Consider the following 19726-nt stretch of genomic DNA (forward strand, 5'->3'; position numbering starts at 1 on the left):
GAAAATCATCCCAAAATTACCGAAAATTTGCTCCTTTGGTTCAGTCGAAGCCATCCAACGCCACACACCGGCCGATCAATAGTAGGATCGGGCCTTCGTACGGTTTCAGCACGGTCTGGGGTTCACGGGTTCTGAGTCTGCTCCGGTTCTTCCTCTCTCTCTCACGGGTTCGTCTCTCTCATGGGCTCACTGTGCGTGTGTGCGTGGTAGTGAGATGATGGGAGGAAGAAAATGGAAGAGAAGGAAAAAGGAAGAAATTAGGGCAGGAACAGGGGAGGGGCTGCTGTGTGCGGCTGGGGAGAAGGAAGAGAAGAAAAAGAAAAGAAAAGAAAACGAGAAGGAGGAGCTGCTGTCCAACGAAAGAGTGGAGAGAAAAAGAAAGAAGAAAAGAAAAGAAAATAGGAATGGGGGCATTCGGTCAAAATAATGGGGCTGCCCCTTTTTTTTTTTGTTTTTGTTTTATTATGATTACTTTACTAAAGATAAGGTTAAGGATGGGATATCCTTTAAAGCCAACCAATGGCTGACACGTGGCAAGAGAATCCCCATTTTATTTTCAAAGCCCTCAACTCTTATAAACTGCTACAAGACCCCATTATGTTAAAACCTTATCTTTTAAAAATTAATATATAACCACACATTTATTCAAACTACATTTTACCAATATGATTAATTATTTATTATTTCCTAAAGGCCCGGTAGTAGTATTTTATTATTCAAATTTCCATTATTTTATCTTAAACTCAATTTCATTCCAATACTTTAAATTTACCTACTTAGAACTTATTATTTGTCCCATCCATTTAATAAATACAATTTATTAATTGCTAAATGTCCTATTTATTTTCTTGGTCTTTACATCTCGCTACATTAATTCCTCCATTTGGGCCTGTAAAATATAGAAAACCTTATACATATTTTGTCGTTAACCTAATTAATTAGAATATGTGCATGTGTACATCTATAGATCTTTACGCATATTCATAAAGTGAATACACTTACCATCATCCTCGCAGCCTCTTCATTGACAGGGTTGCCGTCCTTCTTTTTGTGAGTCACCATAAAAAGTTGGCTACGATTCGAGGTATACCCTGACTCTTTTTCCTGCATGTAAAAAGTCATATATTTATACAACAATGTTAACAATAAATCAAGCCAACACATATTTGTTCAGGATAAAACATGTACCATTTGATATGCAAGACGTGCAAAGCTTTTTGACCCAGAGGTGTGGTGAAATTTCTGCAAGGCCCGGCTTTCTTTGTTTACATTGGCCATTTCCTATATTATTTATTACCACAGTGAGATATAGAACACATGTAAATCATAATACATCATAATAGTCATGTTATGTATTACCTTATCAAGTTCACTTTTCCATCTCCGAACCATTACTTCCAGAGTTTCAGGAGGGAGCCCGTGGTTGGTAGGTGTCGATTCAAGGATTTCTTCAACTGTCTCACCCTCCTTAATTTGTAGTGAATGCTTGATCCCATACCTATAATCCTTCCTCTTTTTCCCCAGGTCCATGAATGTGATCCTTTTAATTTCACTCAGTTGTTGACTAGTCTCAACATGGAATTTTGACTACATACAAATTGACAATTATAATGTTATAATTTTGTAGCTTCAAGTGTAACAAAACAAACATTACCTACCATTAGAGTAGCCCAAATATCTTCCTTCTTTTGAGTTGATACCCTCCTCCAATTATGTGTTTCTAACTCGCTAAATTGACTGCTTCTGATCAGCTTCCCCCCAAGGCTTCTCAATTTTTCACTGCCAGGGCCAACCGGCTGACATTCTTCATTAAATTCAATCACTACCCTTTCACCTCGTGGCAACTGCCAAACATTAGCAGGCGAAGGCATTGGCCTGACATTCACTCTACCATCGCTATCTGTAGTTTAAATCTAATAGATGTTAGACATGAACCACACAATTCAATAAAAAGTTTGAATTTTTACAACATACCAATAGTGCGGACCTCTCCCGGCCCAACGACCTGTGGTTGTGGCCGTTCCGTGTCTAGACCAGGTGTGGATGTGCGTAAAGATGCATGTAGGTCACCGGTGGAAGGTGATGGCAGTTGGTTTTCACTTCGCTCTGGAATGGGTACGACGGTGGTGGACCCAATACGTTGTGACGCATCCTCCCATCCCAAGTACCAACCCGGTGGAGGGGGGGCATAGTAAATCCTTTTTCAAATTGTGAATGAGACAGAGTATCATTCTCTTCAAATGCAGGTTTGTATGGAGATTCAGCATTAGGATCTTGTGTCTCGTCGTCATCAGAGGATGGACATGAACCAACGAGTGGTTCTTTACCTTTATCAACTCTTGAGAACGCAGGGAATCTTGGTCTTTTATTGGGTGCCATTCATACCTGCATATTTCAATTTGTTAGATGCAATTAAAAATATGTAATTGTCCAAAATATAATTTTTAAAAAGAGAAAGAATATGCATACAACATATTAAATACTATTTCATTGCTTCGTAATTTCAACTGGTTGTTGTTTATTCACCATTACTACAATCCCACTTCAGTGACATCTACGTCATTTTGAGCGCAATCAACGTCATCATTGCCAAAATCATTCGTTTCTTGGAGCATGTTCAGATTGAAAGGCACATTCTCACGGTAGTCCCCAACATCATCGTCAAGACCCTCCCCTTGGCCGACATCGTATACATTTCGTGGTTTTGTCTTAACAACAACAGCCCAATCTGGGTGCCTTGGATCCTCAACATAATAGACTTGTGATACCTGAGAAGATAATACAAAGGGTTCATCATTTATCCTCTCTCCCGTGTGTATCAGGCGTTTGAAGCTCACTAATTCTATACCATATCTGTAGCGCCCCAGATTTTAAGACATAAATTATAATGGTTTAAATTAATTTTAAAACATTTTTAATAAGGAAAAAGAATAACTACGATTATTTATGAAAATAAATGTGTATTTTTGTTGTAGAAACGTTTATAGTTGCAATTTGATAAAAACTCAAAACAAACCTTAAACTTTGGAATAACGGAAACAGGGTCAAACAAACTCCATTTTGGTCGATTCAAAAACTGAGACGCTCGTTTTGAAGTCCTCTAGCTATCCTCCAAATTTCATAATTTTTGGACTCTATTTGATACCCGAAAACATCCGTGAAAAATTATACCTCTGAATAGGACGAAAATTCAGTTAAGTTATAATTAATGGGCCCATTTCGAATTCAACCCATTCCAATTGCTATCCACAAACCCAACCCACATTTCACATGTTAAATTCACATTATCCATTAATGGGTCATCTTTGAACTTAACCCAACCCATTCCAATTGCTATCTACAAACCCAACCCACCTTTGAGAAAATAGTAATTTCCTTGAGTGAGAAACTAGGCATAGTAGATTGGTCTAGCAATGAGAATGGTTAAAAAATAATAATAATAATAATAATAATAATAATAATAATAATAATAATGTTAGAATAATATATTAAAGTTTGAATGCATTATGGTAGGTAAATTTGAGTGCATTGTGGTAGGTAAATTTGAGTGCATTGTGGTAGGTAAGGTTGAGTGCATTGTGGTAGGTAAATTTGAGTGCATTGTGGTAGGTAAGTTTGAGTGCATTGTGGTAGGTAAGTTTGAGTGCATTGTGGTAGGTAAGGTTAATTCCCATCTATTGGATCAAAATGTGTCTACTTGATCCTAATCATTCATTGTGCATTGTGGTAGGTAAGTTTGAGTGCATTGTGATAGGTAAGTTTGAGTGCATTGTGGTAGGTAAGGTTAATTCCCATCCATTGGATCAAAATGTGTCTACTTGATCCTAACCATTCATTCTCTTATAAATAGAACCAAGATGGAAGACACAATACCCATCAAGCTTCACTCACACACACACACCTAAGGCCAAGAGAGAAAATTGTGGGATTTGTGTAGTTTTGTGTGGTTTAAGGCTTGAAGTGTGTACAAGGAAGTATTTTGGTAAAAGCTCGATCCCAATGCTAATGGAAAGTCCAAGTAAGGGATCCTCTACCCCTTCTCAAATTGTTGTGTTGTATTACTTTAATTATTCATTTATTTGCATAATTGCGATTTGATTATTCTTGATTCGGTATTTCAAATTATTTTGTTTACATGAAGGATTTGTCTTAAATTGGTTTTGATGTGAAAGTTATTGAGTAAAAATGATATTTTGGAATTTGTGATTTTGAGAAAAACCTCGGTTCTAAAGGACTTTACAATTTTTGAGAATTTATTATTTTAACCGAGATGTGAAGTCAACTTTTTGGAAGTGACAATAAAAGAAGAAAAAATTTGTGAAACCCTCCAACACGTTGCCCCTGGATATACAAGAAAAGAATGAGAAAGTTTTGTGAGAAAACTTTATGAGATATATATAAAGGAGAAATTTTTGAGAAAATGGCACGTGTGTGGAGGAGATTATTATTTTGGGCCCCATATATATTTGCAGAGATTCGCAGAGATTAAGCTCGGTACCGTAGCTTGAGATGGAAGCGCACCCGCTGATGAACTTAGTGAAAGCGGTAATCCGTCTCTATGTCAGGCTAAGTGCACTTTAATTAATTAGCTGACGTGGGCAGGGCCTGTGGCCACAGGTAAACTGCATTACCTGCCCGAGGTCACAGCAATGACCGCGCAACCCTATTTACACAGGGCGTAATAGTGTACAGGGGCATATTATGAGAAATAATTGATTTCAAACATATATTATATCTTGTGTATAAAAAATGAGTTTTTGACAATTGTTTTGAGGTTTTAAAGAAAAGAATTTAACTCAACTGTTTTATGGTTGAGGATTTCCTTACTGAGCATTTTTCGCTCACCCCTTATTTTGTTTTTGTTTTCAGGTTATGAACAGAGAGACCTAGGTGGCCGGGATGGGATCTAGGATTTGCATTAGATCATTGCATCTATGTTTCCTTAATAAATGCGCTTGTACAATAAATTTAGTTTTTCTTTGGATTTTTAATTATTGAATCAAACATAATTTTTTTTTTTATTTCGAAATAACTGTTTCCGCATTTATTAAAGCTCTGAGTTTTAAAATCTTTATTATTTTTATTAAATTCAGCATATTAGCTAGGTTGTTGGCAGACCTTACGAATCTTTGCAGTTTGGTGTATGAGAATGGACGAACCTAACCCTTAGTGGTTTGGGGGCGTTACAATATCCATCCTCCTTGTACCCCTTATCTTTTTTTATATCCGCCCAATCACACTTGAACATCACATATCGAGTCCCATCATAATATTGCACTTCAATTATGTTAGTTAACTTGTCGTAGTAGGTCGGGCCATCTATTGTGGACACACTTACTCCGCTATTTTGAGTTCTCTTTCCAATATCATGAGCCAAAGTCCGAAACATCATGCCATTAGTGACATATCGGTTAAATGAGACAGCGGATTGCATAGGTCCTTTTGCATGCCAAACAAGCTTGGACCCCAAATAATTTCTGTGTACCTCATCCAAGCTGTCAACCTGATGATTGGATAACGTTCATCAGAGTGATTATTTAAAATAAATGTGGTGGAAGTAAGTCTTACCGGTGTTATATAAATTAATAGTCACAACATGACACTTACATAACCCAGGTACCAGTCACAAAATTCTTGTACGTGCTTATTTTGCAAATCCTTTTCAGATCCATCGTGAGAAACCCTTAGAATCTGTAGGTGCATCCTACATAAAGATCACAACTAATCGTTACATTAATGTTCATAATCCTTTGTACACTTCTCAATTTGATAAATAAAATTATGAAACTCACATGCGCAACGGTAGGAAATCGTCAGAGTTGAAAACTATATATCGATGTGCTTGTTTCATGCTCAATCCCCCAAGATTGATATTAGTAACTGCTCCCCTTGATTCCTCTTGGCTCCATGGTGGTCTATTGTGAATTGTGGGTGCGTTTTCTAAATAACGAGAACAAAACGTCAATAATTCATTCATTATGTACCCTTCTGCAATAGAGCCTTCTGGAGCAGCTTTGTTGCGAACGCTACATTTGTATTGATGAAGGCACCTATAAAAATGACGCAAAATCTCACTCAGTTGCACAAAAGTGATGTTAATAATTAACTTTTTCAAGTCAAGAACTAATACCTCTCAGCAGGATACATCCATCTAAAGTGGACCGGTTCGCCTAGTTTACATTCAGTAGCTAGATGTACAACAACATGCACCATCGAGGTAAAAAAGCCCGGTGGGAATATTTGTTCCAGTTGGCATAATATGATGGGGATCTGAGACTCAAGACGATCCAAATCCTCTAACCGCATTGTTTTGGAACATATCTCCCTGAAGTACCCAGACAACTGTATCAAAGGTTCTACAACATTCTTTGGTAAGGAACCGCGCAGGGCAACCGGCAGCAGTTGTTGCATGAGGATGTGACTGTCATGACTTTTCATCCCTCCCATAGTATGTTCCTTGAGTTTAACACAACGTGACACATTTGAAGCGTACCCATCTGGCACTCTTACATCCTGTATGACCTTTAAAAAGTTATATTTCTGCTCCTTAGACATTGTGAAGCAAGCAGAGGGAAAGTATGTCTTGTTTTGCTCTGTGGTAACCTGATGCAGATTAGGTCTTAAATTCATTTTTTGAAGGTCCATACGTGCTTCGTCGTTGTCCTTTGTTTTTCCCTTCATGTCCAACAACGTTCCAAGAATATTATCAACCACATTTTTTTCAATGTGCATTACATCAAGGTTATGACGCAACAAGTTATGTCTCCAGTAGGGGAGTCTGAAGAAAATACTTTGCTTCTTCCAAATACTTTTCTCTTTGTTGATCGAGGAATGAGTTCTTGGCCTTTTGCCCATAGAGTGCCCAAACAAAGATTCTACACCCTCTAACTGTCTCATTAGCTCATCACCATTTGGCGTCACAGGCTTTGTTCCCGCTTCTTTTGTACCATCGAAAGATTTCTTCATCTTTCTCCACCTATGATCCTTATGCAGCCATCTCCTATGCCCCATATAACAATATTTTCTCCCATAAGTTAACCAGATAGACTGAGTTGAATCCATACAACAGGGACATGCATGAGGGCCTTTTGTACTCCATCCAGACAAATCGGCATATGCGGGCAAATCATTAATTGTCCACATCAATGTTGCACGCATCGTAAACTTCTTCTTCGATGATACATCATAAGTAGTAACACTGACATCCCACAATTCCATCAATTCGTGTACTAGAGGTTGTAGGTATACATCTATCTTCATTCCTGGTGCCCTTGGACCTGGGATAATTAAGGATAACATAAAATAGGGTTGTTTCATACACATCCAAGGAGGAAAGTTGTATGTTACCAACATAACTGGCCAAATACTGTGGGAAGTACTCATGTTTCCGTAAGGGTTAAATCCATCTGACGCTAGGCCAAGCCTAACATTGCGTGGTTCTAAGGCAAAATCAGGATACCGTGCATCAAATGTCTTCCAAGCTTCACCATCGGCCGGATGCCTTAGTACACCATCTTTTGTGCGTTCGTTAGCATGCCACTGCATGTGCGATGCTGTAAGATGTGACATAAACAACCTTTGTAACCTAGGTATCAATGGAAACCATCGCAAGACCTTCGCTGGCTTTTTTTTTGGCTTTCGAGACGTCCCATCAATCATACCATTATCTTCCTTCCACTTAGACATTTTGCATGTTGTACAGTTTTCTAAATTCTCGGACTCCTTCCAAAATAACATACAACCATTACGGCAACACGGGATCTTCTGATATTCAAGTCCCAAGTCCTTCATGTACTTTTTCGCTTCATATGTGTCTTTTGGCAATGGTGATTTGGTTGGAATCAACTCATTGATAAATTCAAGAAAAAAGGTGAACAACGCATTACTCAATCCACCCATACACTTCAAACTATAGAGACGTACAATGGCCCCCAATTTACTATGTTTTGTGTTATCATGGAGGGGCTTATCAGCACCCTTAAGCATTTCATAGAACTTCCTAGCATTCTCATCGGGACCCTCAAGATCTTCTTCCACTTCAGTGGGATCCACGTCTACTCGAGAATCGTGCATAGTGAAGACATCATGCAACATGGCATGCATTCCAGTTGTTGACCCTTCATGTGCTGACATCTCATCAACGGGTGACACACTATAGCCTACATGACTCGGCTCCCTATGAATGGGTGTGCTAATGTTTTCCCCATGCATATACCAATCGGTGTAACCTTGCAAAATTCCCGCCCCCGACGTCAAATGGTCATGAACAACTTGTTGTCGTAGTGTCTTGCGAAAGCAACATCTCTTACATGGGCACAACATGAACCCAGGTGTCTTAGTATTTACTGCTGCAAATTCCACGAAAGATTTAACACCGTCCATATACTTTTTCGAAGTTCTATGCTCTGTCATCCAACTCTTATCCATGGCTTCACTAGATTAAGATAAAAATACCATTAACTTTACAACAAGAAATTTAACACGGTAGAAACACGTCATGCTATATATGCATATTTAATGTAAAACCATATTCTATACCATTCTTTTTCTACCTTTTGTTTCTTAAATTTCAATCTTAGATGGGATTTTGGAGTAGGTACAGCTGAAAGTCCTTTGGCCAAACAACATATTGAGCCTCGAGGGGAAAAGGTAATGCTTGTCACCGTTAAAAACATAATGGAAGAATAGCATTAATGCTTGTAACATTTTAAAAATTTGAGGTAGCAAAAGCTGGTCTTAATTGAAAATAAATTCATTTATTACATCTACAATTCATGAGAAGGTAGCTTTTTTAAACTGACGGTCAAAGGGAGTAATATTTCTTTGTCAAACTTCTTGATGTCAGGGTGGGGAAATGAAATCTCTAAACTTTCTTTTTATTCATCATGAACTCAGTGAGAGAGAACCTTAATTAAAATCTAAAACTATATATATAAATATACACACACAAATATACTATACATGCAAACTCAAGGTACATATTTGAGGTTAAGAAGAAAAATCCTTGTTAGGCTATGGTTAAATTGGGGTTTCCATATGATAGAACTGGAGAGTGAAATTTAAAGATAAATGACAGCCACAACATTGGTTCAGAAGCAGACATCATAATATTTCACCTTCGACCAGTGAATTCTTTCAATAATTTTTTGTTTTTACATATTTTCGAGTTGGGTCTTGCATGCGGGGATGGGAGATATATTTATGGTTCTACCTTTTACTTATAGTGTGTATTTTTTCTTTGGAACTCATATCACAGGATTAGAGAGGTTGAAAAGATAGAAAAATTTGGAAGCATTTTAAAGTGGTGTGAAAGGATTTTTATTAAGGCAATATTTCGTTGTTCTTGTTTTGGCTACAGAGGGCCATACCTACAGGCAATGTTAGGCATTTTCATATGCACACAGTCCATGCTATGTGCATAAGCGTTCTAAAAATATTTAAACTCCAAAGCTCCAAAACACTGTAATGCATAAACACCATTCTTCTTAAGAATAGGAATAACGCTCTAGTCCAAAGAGAATATTTAAATTTTTTGTACATCAAATTGTAGACATCCATAGTTTTATATATTTAATAAACTGAAGCTACTCTTAGATGGGCCCCAATGATAATAACTAAGCAATGGATTTTGCTCTCACTCTCCACGAGAGCTTAAGGCATTGTGAAAGTAAATGAAATTAAATTGATTTTAACTGTCCAAAACATCTAGGGTGTATTTAGATCATTTAAATATAACATGGAAGCCCTATTTTTTTCCTAAAAAAGGCTTGTTTTTCATTCAACAAGGGGGGACATTTTCAGAGAATTGAGGAGTATATATGGCAGCATTTAATGGATAAACATAACTTTATAATGATCTTTGGTTAGGCTTAGAGATTATACAGTGTTTGCATGATAAAATTCTCACGGAAGCAGTACATATATTGCACATTTACATGCTGTATTTCCGGGAATTTCTACTTGTCTCCATGATGATTTCTTGCATGCTTGGTTCACAATTATAACCCAAATACACTAATTACACCTAAATCAGAATGTAATAGTTATCCAGCACCATTTTCCCCAAATACCTCACTAGCTAGCATTTGTAATCAAGAGAAATGCAAGGACGAAATATGTTCTACCGGTTAACAATTATAACCCAAATACACTAATTACACCTAAACCAGAATCTAATAGGAACTACAGCGTCATCTTTCCCAAATATCTCACTAGCATTTGTAATAAAGAGAAATCATAGGATGGAATATGAAAGAGATCAGCTAGAGGAGAAACTCACAGAATTTTTTAAATGGCAGCTAGCTAGCGATCCAAGTTGACGACGTCTAGACACAACGGTGATGGAGAGGGATATTTTTTGGCTGGTTAATTGCTATGCACTGATATTGTTATCAGTGAGGGAGGCTAGCTAGGCAGAGTAAGAGATCGAGCGGGAAGTGTAAAATTCACCCGCCCGTTTCTACGAAATACATGGCAACGTGGGATACCTGGCGTCTTATATCATCGTGGGGATACTTAGCGTCATATAGCAAATCGTCTGCAAGTCCTGCGTCTTTCAGCTTGATCACGGCTTCAACCCACGTCCTTTGCGTGTAGCACGTCTTCATTCCTTCACGTCTTCAACCCACGACGATTACTCTGGCCAGCAAACATCTTCAGTCCTCCACGAAAGTGAGAATTCAGACTTGAGTACAAGTCCTTTGAAGAAGGACTCAGCAAACGCACGTCCCTTTTACGAAAGTAGTGCTTCTATGTTTTTTTTTTTTTTTTTTTTTTTTTATAAAGGATTGAGTCTTCAAACTTGACTTGAAGTCCTCTGAGAAATGACTCATCATCATCACATCTAACTTATAGTACTCATGAGTCTAGTGAATAGGCAGGGACGTAATTTGTTTTTTTTTTTTTTTGTTTGTTTGAAAGAGCAAGGACATCAGTTTTATGGCTATTTAGGATTTTTTTTTTTTTTTTTTTTTTTGAAAGAGCAGGGCGTCAGTTTTAGGATAAATAACTGGTCAATGGTCAAGTTTGAATTTTCAAACTTTCTTGCCCATATCATATCAGATGGCTATTGCCTATTTAGGATTTTTTTTTTTTTTTGAAAGAACAAGGACGTCAGTTTAGGATATATTGCTCCAATGGTCAAGTTTGAATTCAAACTTTCTTGACTGTATCATATCATATTGCTATTTAGGATTTTTTTTTTTTTTAATTTCTTTTGTTTAAAAATAAAAAAAATAAAAAAAAAATTATCCACGAAAATCTATTTCAAATTAATCTTAATCTATCTCTTCAATGAGTAATATTTTATTCTGACGAAATTCAAGAGAATTTTGAGACCTTTCTAATAAGGCAGCGTAATATTCATCCAAAAGTAGTTAAAACTCTGTATATCACATCACTTTATTGAAGGGTAGTAGAAAAAAAAGACTTAAAGACCCTGATTATAACGACTTCCTTAAAATAGGACTTTATCTCTTAGTTAAGGAGTCATTTTTATAAAAGGTAGTGAGACTCTGCAATTAAAGAAGTCATTTTTGTAAAAGGTAGTGATATTCTGCAATTCACAACCTTTTTGCAAAAGGTAGTGAAAAAAAAAGACCCTAAATACCTAATTTTTTTGTAGTGACCTTTACTAGAACAGGGAGTCGGTCACACATTATGGGCGACTGCCAATGACTAGATTAATGTACGTACAAAGCAAACTGTCCAAACAAACACAAACTATAACAAAACAGGAAAAGCTCAACGGAGGAAAGTCTCTGCGGGGAAAGCCATCGCCTGTGGCGGCGCGTGCACCGCATGCGCCGGCACCAAAAAACAAGCCCATCAACCCTGAAGCGCCAAAAGCCTCTGAACAACCAGAACCACCAAACACGGCGAAAAAACCCGGTTTGCAGCCCTCACGCGCAATCCGAACCGAAAACCACCCCAGGCGCGTGAAGGCCACGCGCCGATCACCGAGAGACCGCACAACCGTAGAGAGCGGCTGGAGCACCAGAGATTGACGACGAACACAGCTGACGGGCGCGTGTCCACCAGAAGACGGGGAAAACTTGTAGATCTGGCCTCCAAAAATCTGACAGTGAACAACACAACCTCAAGCTCCGCCATCGACACGCCATGGGTGACTAGTCCCCACCGACACCTTCACCAGAGAACTCTCCTGCCTTAACGAACTAAAACTAGAAACCTAAAACACCCACCGGATACACACCGGGGCGACAAAAACTTCCACAACCCTAAAGGTCGGAAGACTCAAACAACAAACTAAAAAACCATCTTAGCAACTAAGACGAAGAAGGCCAACAACAAAAAACCCCAGGGGGGAGGGAGGCGTGAAAGCCTCCCTCCCCCAAAACCAAGACAAACTGCCGGCTCTCTCTCTCTCACTAAAAAAAAAAAATCAACTTAACCTTTTTTTTTTTCAACGAGCTAATTTTTACTAGTCTGGGTTTTTGAGTGGGGATAGGTCACTTGGTTGAAGTTGAACCACGTATTATTAACTCTTCCCATTTTTCTTTCTTTATTTATTGTTATTCATTTTATCACTAACTAATCACTTTATATTATAGATTCTTATGCATTGAAATATCATGATAAATTGAACCGTCCATATGATTAATTTAGAAAACAAAAACAACCATTGTTGTTGTTGTTGCTGATGTTGCTTTTATTATTATTATCTAATCTCATACTTTTTGTCCTAAAAGCTCATTCTAACCCTATTCTCTATTTCTATTTTAAATTGGTATAAAATTTTCTAAAATTTACATGTATTGGTTTATCTATTCTCAATCTAAACTAAGATTGAGCTATTATGCTTCTTGAAATTTGTAGAAGCAAATTGTAGCTCACACTAACAGTTTTTTCTTCATTTTTTTTCTTTCCCTTGAATAAAGTTTCTCTCTTCGGATAATTAAATATTTTTAAAGAAAAATATTTAAATAATACAAAAAAGTGTAAGTAATCGAATGTAATTTTTTTTTTTTGAAAATTATTAATTAAAATAAAAAAATAATTTTACTACTTCAAACTTAGATAAAAGTGCACCCATAGTTAAAGGTGTACAAGCAAAGCTGTTATTAACTACTAATTGAGAATAACCGGATAATCGAATACCCCGACTGTGATTACCGATTATAAGGTTTTAAAAAATCAGTTAATAATCGAATATTGGCATGTTTTGCATTATGAATACTTCATGGAAATCGCTATAGGAGATATTGATGCAACGGTTATAGGAGGGACCCCATAGCTTTAACAAGAAAATACGACTTAAATTACATAAACAAAACAAGGGTTCAGGGGTCATCTATTTGTCGTTGAGCACATACAATCTAAGCTTGGTCCTTCCGTGCTGCGTTTACCCTCGAGGTCGCTCCTGCTTTCCAGACGAACCCTGCTCCATCACATTTAGGACACCTATGATAAGCATATATATAACATACAATGAAAGTGAAATAATGAACAAATCTGTAATATCCTTGACCTCTTTAAGGGATAGAATAGTAATTTCCTTGAGTGAGAACTAGGCATAGTGGATTGGTCTAGTAATGAGAATGGTTTATATATATATATATATATACATATATTAAATTAAACTTTTATCAAATAATCAGTTTTGTATTTTTTTTAGTAAATCTGTAAATGCTTTTACTTTATTAATATTATATTAATATTTATACCCAAACCCTAACCCTATAAATTTGTCCTTAAGCCAGCTCTCTTTTCCCTTTTCTCTTACAATCCGCCGTCTCACCCTTTTTCACCCAAGCATTTCCTTGACTCTCTCACTCTCTCAGTTGGGAACCACTGCAAGTAAGCTCCTTGTACCTTCCTCCTCACTTTCTTTCAATAATCTTGACTAGTTGTACATTTCTAGCATGTGATTTTACTACTACTCACTGACTTTGTCTTCTTGTTTCAACCTGTACCGGTACTCTTGTGCTTTAATGGAGTTTTCTTATTTTTTTTACTTCTTGTACCTGTTATGGGCTGCTGTGTCCTTTGGTAGCTCTTCATTATTTTATTTGTTGTTGATGATGTTTCTTCCTTCAAGAATCTGACCTCCAACCTGCTCTTTCCTTATTCTTCTTATCTATTATTTATGGGATTTCCTTGTCAGGTCATTCCCCTCTTTGCATGTTGTTTATTCATTTTTTCTTTTGTTTTTTTTTTTCCCCTTTCTTTCCTTCTGGTTCCGGCCGTTCACACTATCTCCATAGGTTTTATTTTTCTTCAATTTATTTCCCATTTCCTTGTCCAACGTGGGACCCTTGTCTTTTGTTGTTTGTTGAATTTTTCCTCTTCTCTTCTTGTTGCATCGAGAAAAGGCCACCCACCTTTTCATGCACCTTGAATTTTGCTTTCCATATTTTTTGTCTCTTTATTATCTCTCTTTCCATGAGGTACTTAATACCCTTATTGCACAATTTTTCCCTTTTCTTCTATCTGAACCAGAATTTGCTCAGATTGTTGCTTGTGTTCTAGCCATTCTATCTCCTGCTTTGACTGTTCAGCTTTCCTTCCTAAAGCTTTTAAAGTCTTACCGGTGGGCTCCACTCTCTTTCTTTATTTGATTTCTTTTCTCTCTCCCATGTGAAGTTGTCTCACGTGATTTCATGACTCTAATAATATATATGTGTCACCTAATTAATGGTATAAATATTATTTCGTTAAGGTTGTTTTACATATATTTTGGAAACATTCTCAATATGCTAGCAAACCAAGCTGTAGATATGTTAGTACGTTGTCTAGTAGCGAGCTTATGCTAATGGATCGTTTGAACCTGTACTCAGGTGATTAGCTAGCAGCCAGATAATTTTTGTAGCTGCGTTTAGAGAGGTAAGGGACCCTCTACCCCTTCTCAAATTGTTTATGTTGTATTACTTTAATTATTCCTTTATTTGCATAATTGCGATTTGATTGTTCTTGTTCTTTATTTCAACTTATTTTGTTTGCATGAAGGATTTGTCTTAATTGGTTTTGACATGAAAGTTATTTAGTGATATTTTGAAAGTAGTGATTTTAAGAAAAACCTCGGTTCTAAAGGACTTTGCAAATTTTAGAGAATTTATTATTTTACCCGTGATGGGAAATTTACCCCTTTTAGAAGCGACGAAAAGAGAAGCGTAAAATTGTGAAACCCTCCAACACGTTGCCCTTGGATATACAAGAAAAAGAATGAGAAAGTTTTATGAAATAAATAAAGGAGAAATTTTTGAGATAAGGGCACGTGTATGGAGGAGACTATTTGGCCCCAGAGTTATTGACGAAAATTCACAGAGGAGAAGCTCGGTACCGTTGCTTGAGATGGAAGCGCACCCGCTGAAGAACGTTGAGAATGCGGTAATCCGTCTCTAGGTCATGCTAAGTGCACTTCAATTAATTAGCTGACGGGGCAGGCCTGCCGCCACAGTTACCTGCCATGGTCACAGCAAAGACCGCGCAACCCTAAGTACACAGGGCTTAATAGTGTACATGGACCCTATTATGAGAATTCAGTTTTAAGTATATTAGTATAAATTATATCTTTTGTATAAAAGAATGGGTTTTGACTTGGTTATTGAGAATTGAATTGAAATTGATAAATGATATGACACAAGAAGTTTGGACGGTTTGTTTTAGATCCAAATGTTGTGAGAGAGAATTTTAATAAGAAGGTTATCTTGTGTAAACGGAGATAAGTGGTAATTATGCTTTGAACTGCATCAGAAAATAAATTGTTTTGAGGTTTTAAAGAAAATAATTTATCTCAACCTTTTTTATGGTTGAGGATTTCCTTACTGAGCATTTCTCGCTCACCCTTATTTTGTTTTATTTTCATGTTTTGAGCAGTGAGACCTAGGCGGCCGGAAATTTGGGAATTTAGACTAGCAGTAGGAGCATTGCATGTCTCTTTTGTTGTCTCTAGCGCATTGCACGAACTTATGCCCTCGGGCTTTTATCTATGTTGTCAGACTTAACTGTTATTTTGATAAACGTTTCAGCATGTAATGAAGCTTATGAATTTGACCATTTTGTTCGCTTTTGAAATCATGCATCCTAGTTTAAAGCTTGGCAGACCTTATGATTTTGTGCCTCTGAGTTTGCGTTTGGACGACCCTAACCTTATCCGGTTTGGGGGGCGTTACAAAATCACCCCAATCCCATACAAAGCATAAAAGACACGAAATAGGATGAGAGTTAGCAGGGAGGCAGAGTCAATTTTATTGGGCGTTTCATTATTTGGCCAAATCAATAGACTTCCTCATATGTTCATCTCCCTGACAAAGATGAATTAATATCTTAGAGCTTAACCCAAAAACATTTTACCTTTTGGCTTGTTTTATGCAATAAACATGAGTGTGATCTGTGACGACCCGTTTTTTTTTTTTTATATACAAAACGTAAAACGAGTCATCGCAGTGGCACAACTACGTGTCGCACAGCCAACATATGGCACATGCCCCATAACATGTACCTGATAATCAGAGTATGACATATATCTATCTATGCAGCGGAAAACATAAATCTGAACAGCGGAAATTACAACTTATACATCTATTACAAATTAATTGCCACATAAAGCCATTTAACATCTATCTGTATGAGTCTTATTAACACAATATTTACAAAACAAATATGGCTTTACAAAGAATATGTGACACAAACGTCACAAGCTATACCAAACCTATAAAACAGTGGACAACCCGTGGTCCGACAATTACAACCGTCTTGGTGAGCTTCAGTCATAATATCCCAAGCACACTGCTACCGACCCATCGACTATACCGTAGTACCTGCAGCCAAAGAAACATCATCTACACGGTTGTGGTGGTATCCACATCCGCATAGGTGAAATAATGAGTTCACCGCCTTAGTATACCTCATACTAAGACCTCAGTGGTATAAGACTAACTGAGTTTTCACAAAGAACCAACCTCTATTTATTTTTAGTCGTGCGAGCACTATATTAGCCACCATTTACCAACAGCTAATGCAGCAAACACTGACTATTTAGAAAACATTTAAAACATACTATATAGCTGTGAACATATGTAGAAGTTCCAATCTACCGCTTGGAAGATTCTACATATAGACTCCTCTATAATAATACTTTTCACCGGTCGCTTGTGCAATTTGTGCAATTTGTGGCACTAAAGCTAAACTCAATCATGCTAACACGTCTTTCCTGGAGAACAAGAACAGTCAACCTTTCTACTCATAGACATGCCATTACTCACACTCGGGCAATCATGTATCCATGTACTTTCAAGTTCAATGTATGACCTTAACACATGACTATCCGATAGAAATATACATAAGCGCTTTTCATTTAAGACACTTATGCATACCAACACGTCTAGTAAAATCTACTCATAACATAAAAACATCACTCATTAAACAATGCTATACATGATATGCATGACTGGGTCTACTGGGGCTTCGGTCCCCCACGATGCTGATAACTGCTGTTTTACTGTGTATCCTGTTCCTTTACTGCTGTACTACTGTTGATGTATGCTCTATACTACATGCTCAATGTTCCGTGCTTGACCAGTATATATTTCACTACTGTATCATGCTCAAATCATGCAGTTGTTAAATCACGTCCTTTTAAAACTAAACAAATCCAGCATTTTACCCAACACTTTGAAATCATTCAAAACTTCGTTTCTTTATCAAATCTACGCAGTTTCAACATGACATATTCTCAAACAATTTGCATAATTTAAATCTCAACCGCAGAACTTAACACTTTAAATCTATTCAATACTTTCCACTCATACACTATCTCTTTAACATCATTGATATAGTTTAAACATAATCGAAACTAAGCAAATCATTTCAAAGTATATACATTTCATCATATGGTTGGTTCGGATTCATAAACAATATATATATTTTTATCAATCCAATACATACAAAAATATATATTTTCTCAGTGAGTGGAATACCCACCTTGGCTGCATTAGACTCCAACTCGAACACTCCTTGGACTCTAGTCACTTGGACTCTACATTGGAGAACCAATTAAAGTCTCAAATCCGAACATGATCCTGCAAACATTGGTAGCATTAGACTATGCTATTGAATTACATACTCTATGACATCCTAACTACCCGCGTGCTCACACGTCACATCACTCGCTTCTAAAGCTAGCTAGGTATCCTAAACAATTATTAGGCTAATCATTGGTTATAGGTTCTTATTATATCTTGCTTATTAACTAGGAGATGTATTTACTATTTTATTCGCCTACATATTATTTATTACATCACATTACCATTGTGAATCCATTAATGGTTTGTTGCTTATTTACTAAGTTAACATTATATATTTAACATGTATGCATGCATATGTATATATGTACATATATATGTATACATATACAATACTTAAACTTAGTCCATTAATACACTAAATTACTTAGTGTACGTAGATAAGTAAATTGGAAACCAAGTTACCTTACTATCATTATTAGACATTAAGCTTATGGTTTGTTTATCCACATAAGCCTAATTCAGTAATAAACTTAAGTACTTTTAATATAAGTGAATAAGTGCATTAGTTATTTAATTACTAACCATATAAATAGTTTAGATTATAGAACCTTAACTTTATACAACATATTAATCTAATAGCTCTTTTTAAGCTATTTACGATCACATAGTATAATATACATTCTTAAAGCTTGAGGCATATACATTAACCTCAAAGCCAAGCATTATACTTAGGCTTAATTTGCTATTAGTCTACCACCATTCCACATAAACGCTCCTACCTTATTATTGACACACTTATCCATTAAGTCTTTCCAACCTAGGACCCTAGTGATTTAATCTTAAAGGTTATCTAAATGTCTTTAACTATATTATACTAAAATCCCATAATCTATTTATAATCACTTTACCTATTCATGGGTTTATTCTTTCGTTATGCCCACATACTTTATTTGCTCGTTTACTCAATGTAGTCTTTACTCATTTATTTACTTTAGTAATTATCTTGTTTGTTTAACTACATACAAAATAACAACTAACTCAACTCCTTTTAGGGCATAATCTAAAACTCCGTCACATACCCAAAACTACCTTCTCCGAGACTCCACCACATTAAGTCCATCAATACAATCCAACATCAAAAGCCAATCGGCCAACCAAACAAGACGCCCATTTTACAATACTTCCAACCGAAACCCATACACAACCAACTCCACAATGCTAAGGCAACCTTTGAGCCCTACACCACACGGGTTCTACCCAAAATCATCAAGAATCCCAACTCAAAACATCACACGGCTAAGCTCAACAAATTACCAACTAAATATTACCAAATTTGAAACTACATAATCCTCAAAGTTCATCTCCAATTAAGCTAACATCAACCTTAGAACATAAACAACCTTAATCCCTAACAAATAGTCATAAACTAACATAACTATCCCATTTACAAACACAAACCAGATTTGGGGTTTTCATCAAAATCCATACTCATTTTCAGATTTCAATTAATTAAAACAAATGATCTAAGAACCCCAAATACTCAAACTCTAATTCAATAATAATAAAATCAATCCCCAAATAAATCATCATAGTTTATAAGGAATTACCTAGAGAATTTCCCTAGAAAATCCACCGAAAATCGCTACTGGACCGCCGGAAAACTCGCCGGAAAATCACTCCTAGAGGACCGGGTCTCACAGTCACGGGTTCACTGGGAATCGTCGGGTTCAACTCAGGGT

The 19726-nt window shown here is 36.6% G+C and overlaps 2 protein-coding genes across 2 annotated transcripts; both read right to left on the reverse strand.

Annotated features, from left to right (window-relative positions):
• Positions 1 to 865: 865 nt before the first annotated feature.
• LOC133866047 (uncharacterized) lies at positions 866 to 3325 on the reverse strand. The gene is made up of 9 exons (XM_062302612.1): positions 3284 to 3325; positions 2536 to 2768; positions 2314 to 2385; positions 1975 to 2198; positions 1659 to 1900; positions 1360 to 1587; positions 1189 to 1281; positions 1003 to 1104; positions 866 to 889 (listed from the first exon to the last, which is right to left on the reverse strand). The coding sequence occupies exons 1-9, from the start codon at positions 3323 to 3325 to the stop codon at positions 866 to 868; spliced, it is 1260 nt and encodes a 419-aa protein (XP_062158596.1).
• A 2264-nt stretch (positions 3326 to 5589) lies between these two features.
• Positions 5590 to 8427, reverse strand: LOC133866048 (uncharacterized). Its single transcript, XM_062302613.1, has 3 exons — positions 6131 to 8427; positions 5985 to 6050; positions 5590 to 5704 (listed from the first exon to the last, which is right to left on the reverse strand). The coding sequence occupies exons 1-3, from the start codon at positions 8425 to 8427 to the stop codon at positions 5590 to 5592; spliced, it is 2478 nt and encodes an 825-aa protein (XP_062158597.1).
• Positions 8428 to 19726: the final 11299 nt, after the last annotated feature.

The sequence above is a fragment of the Alnus glutinosa genome, chromosome 4 (genome assembly GCF_958979055.1).
Source record: "Alnus glutinosa chromosome 4, dhAlnGlut1.1, whole genome shotgun sequence".
In the NCBI taxonomy this organism is placed as follows: domain Eukaryota; kingdom Viridiplantae; phylum Streptophyta; class Magnoliopsida; order Fagales; family Betulaceae; genus Alnus; species Alnus glutinosa.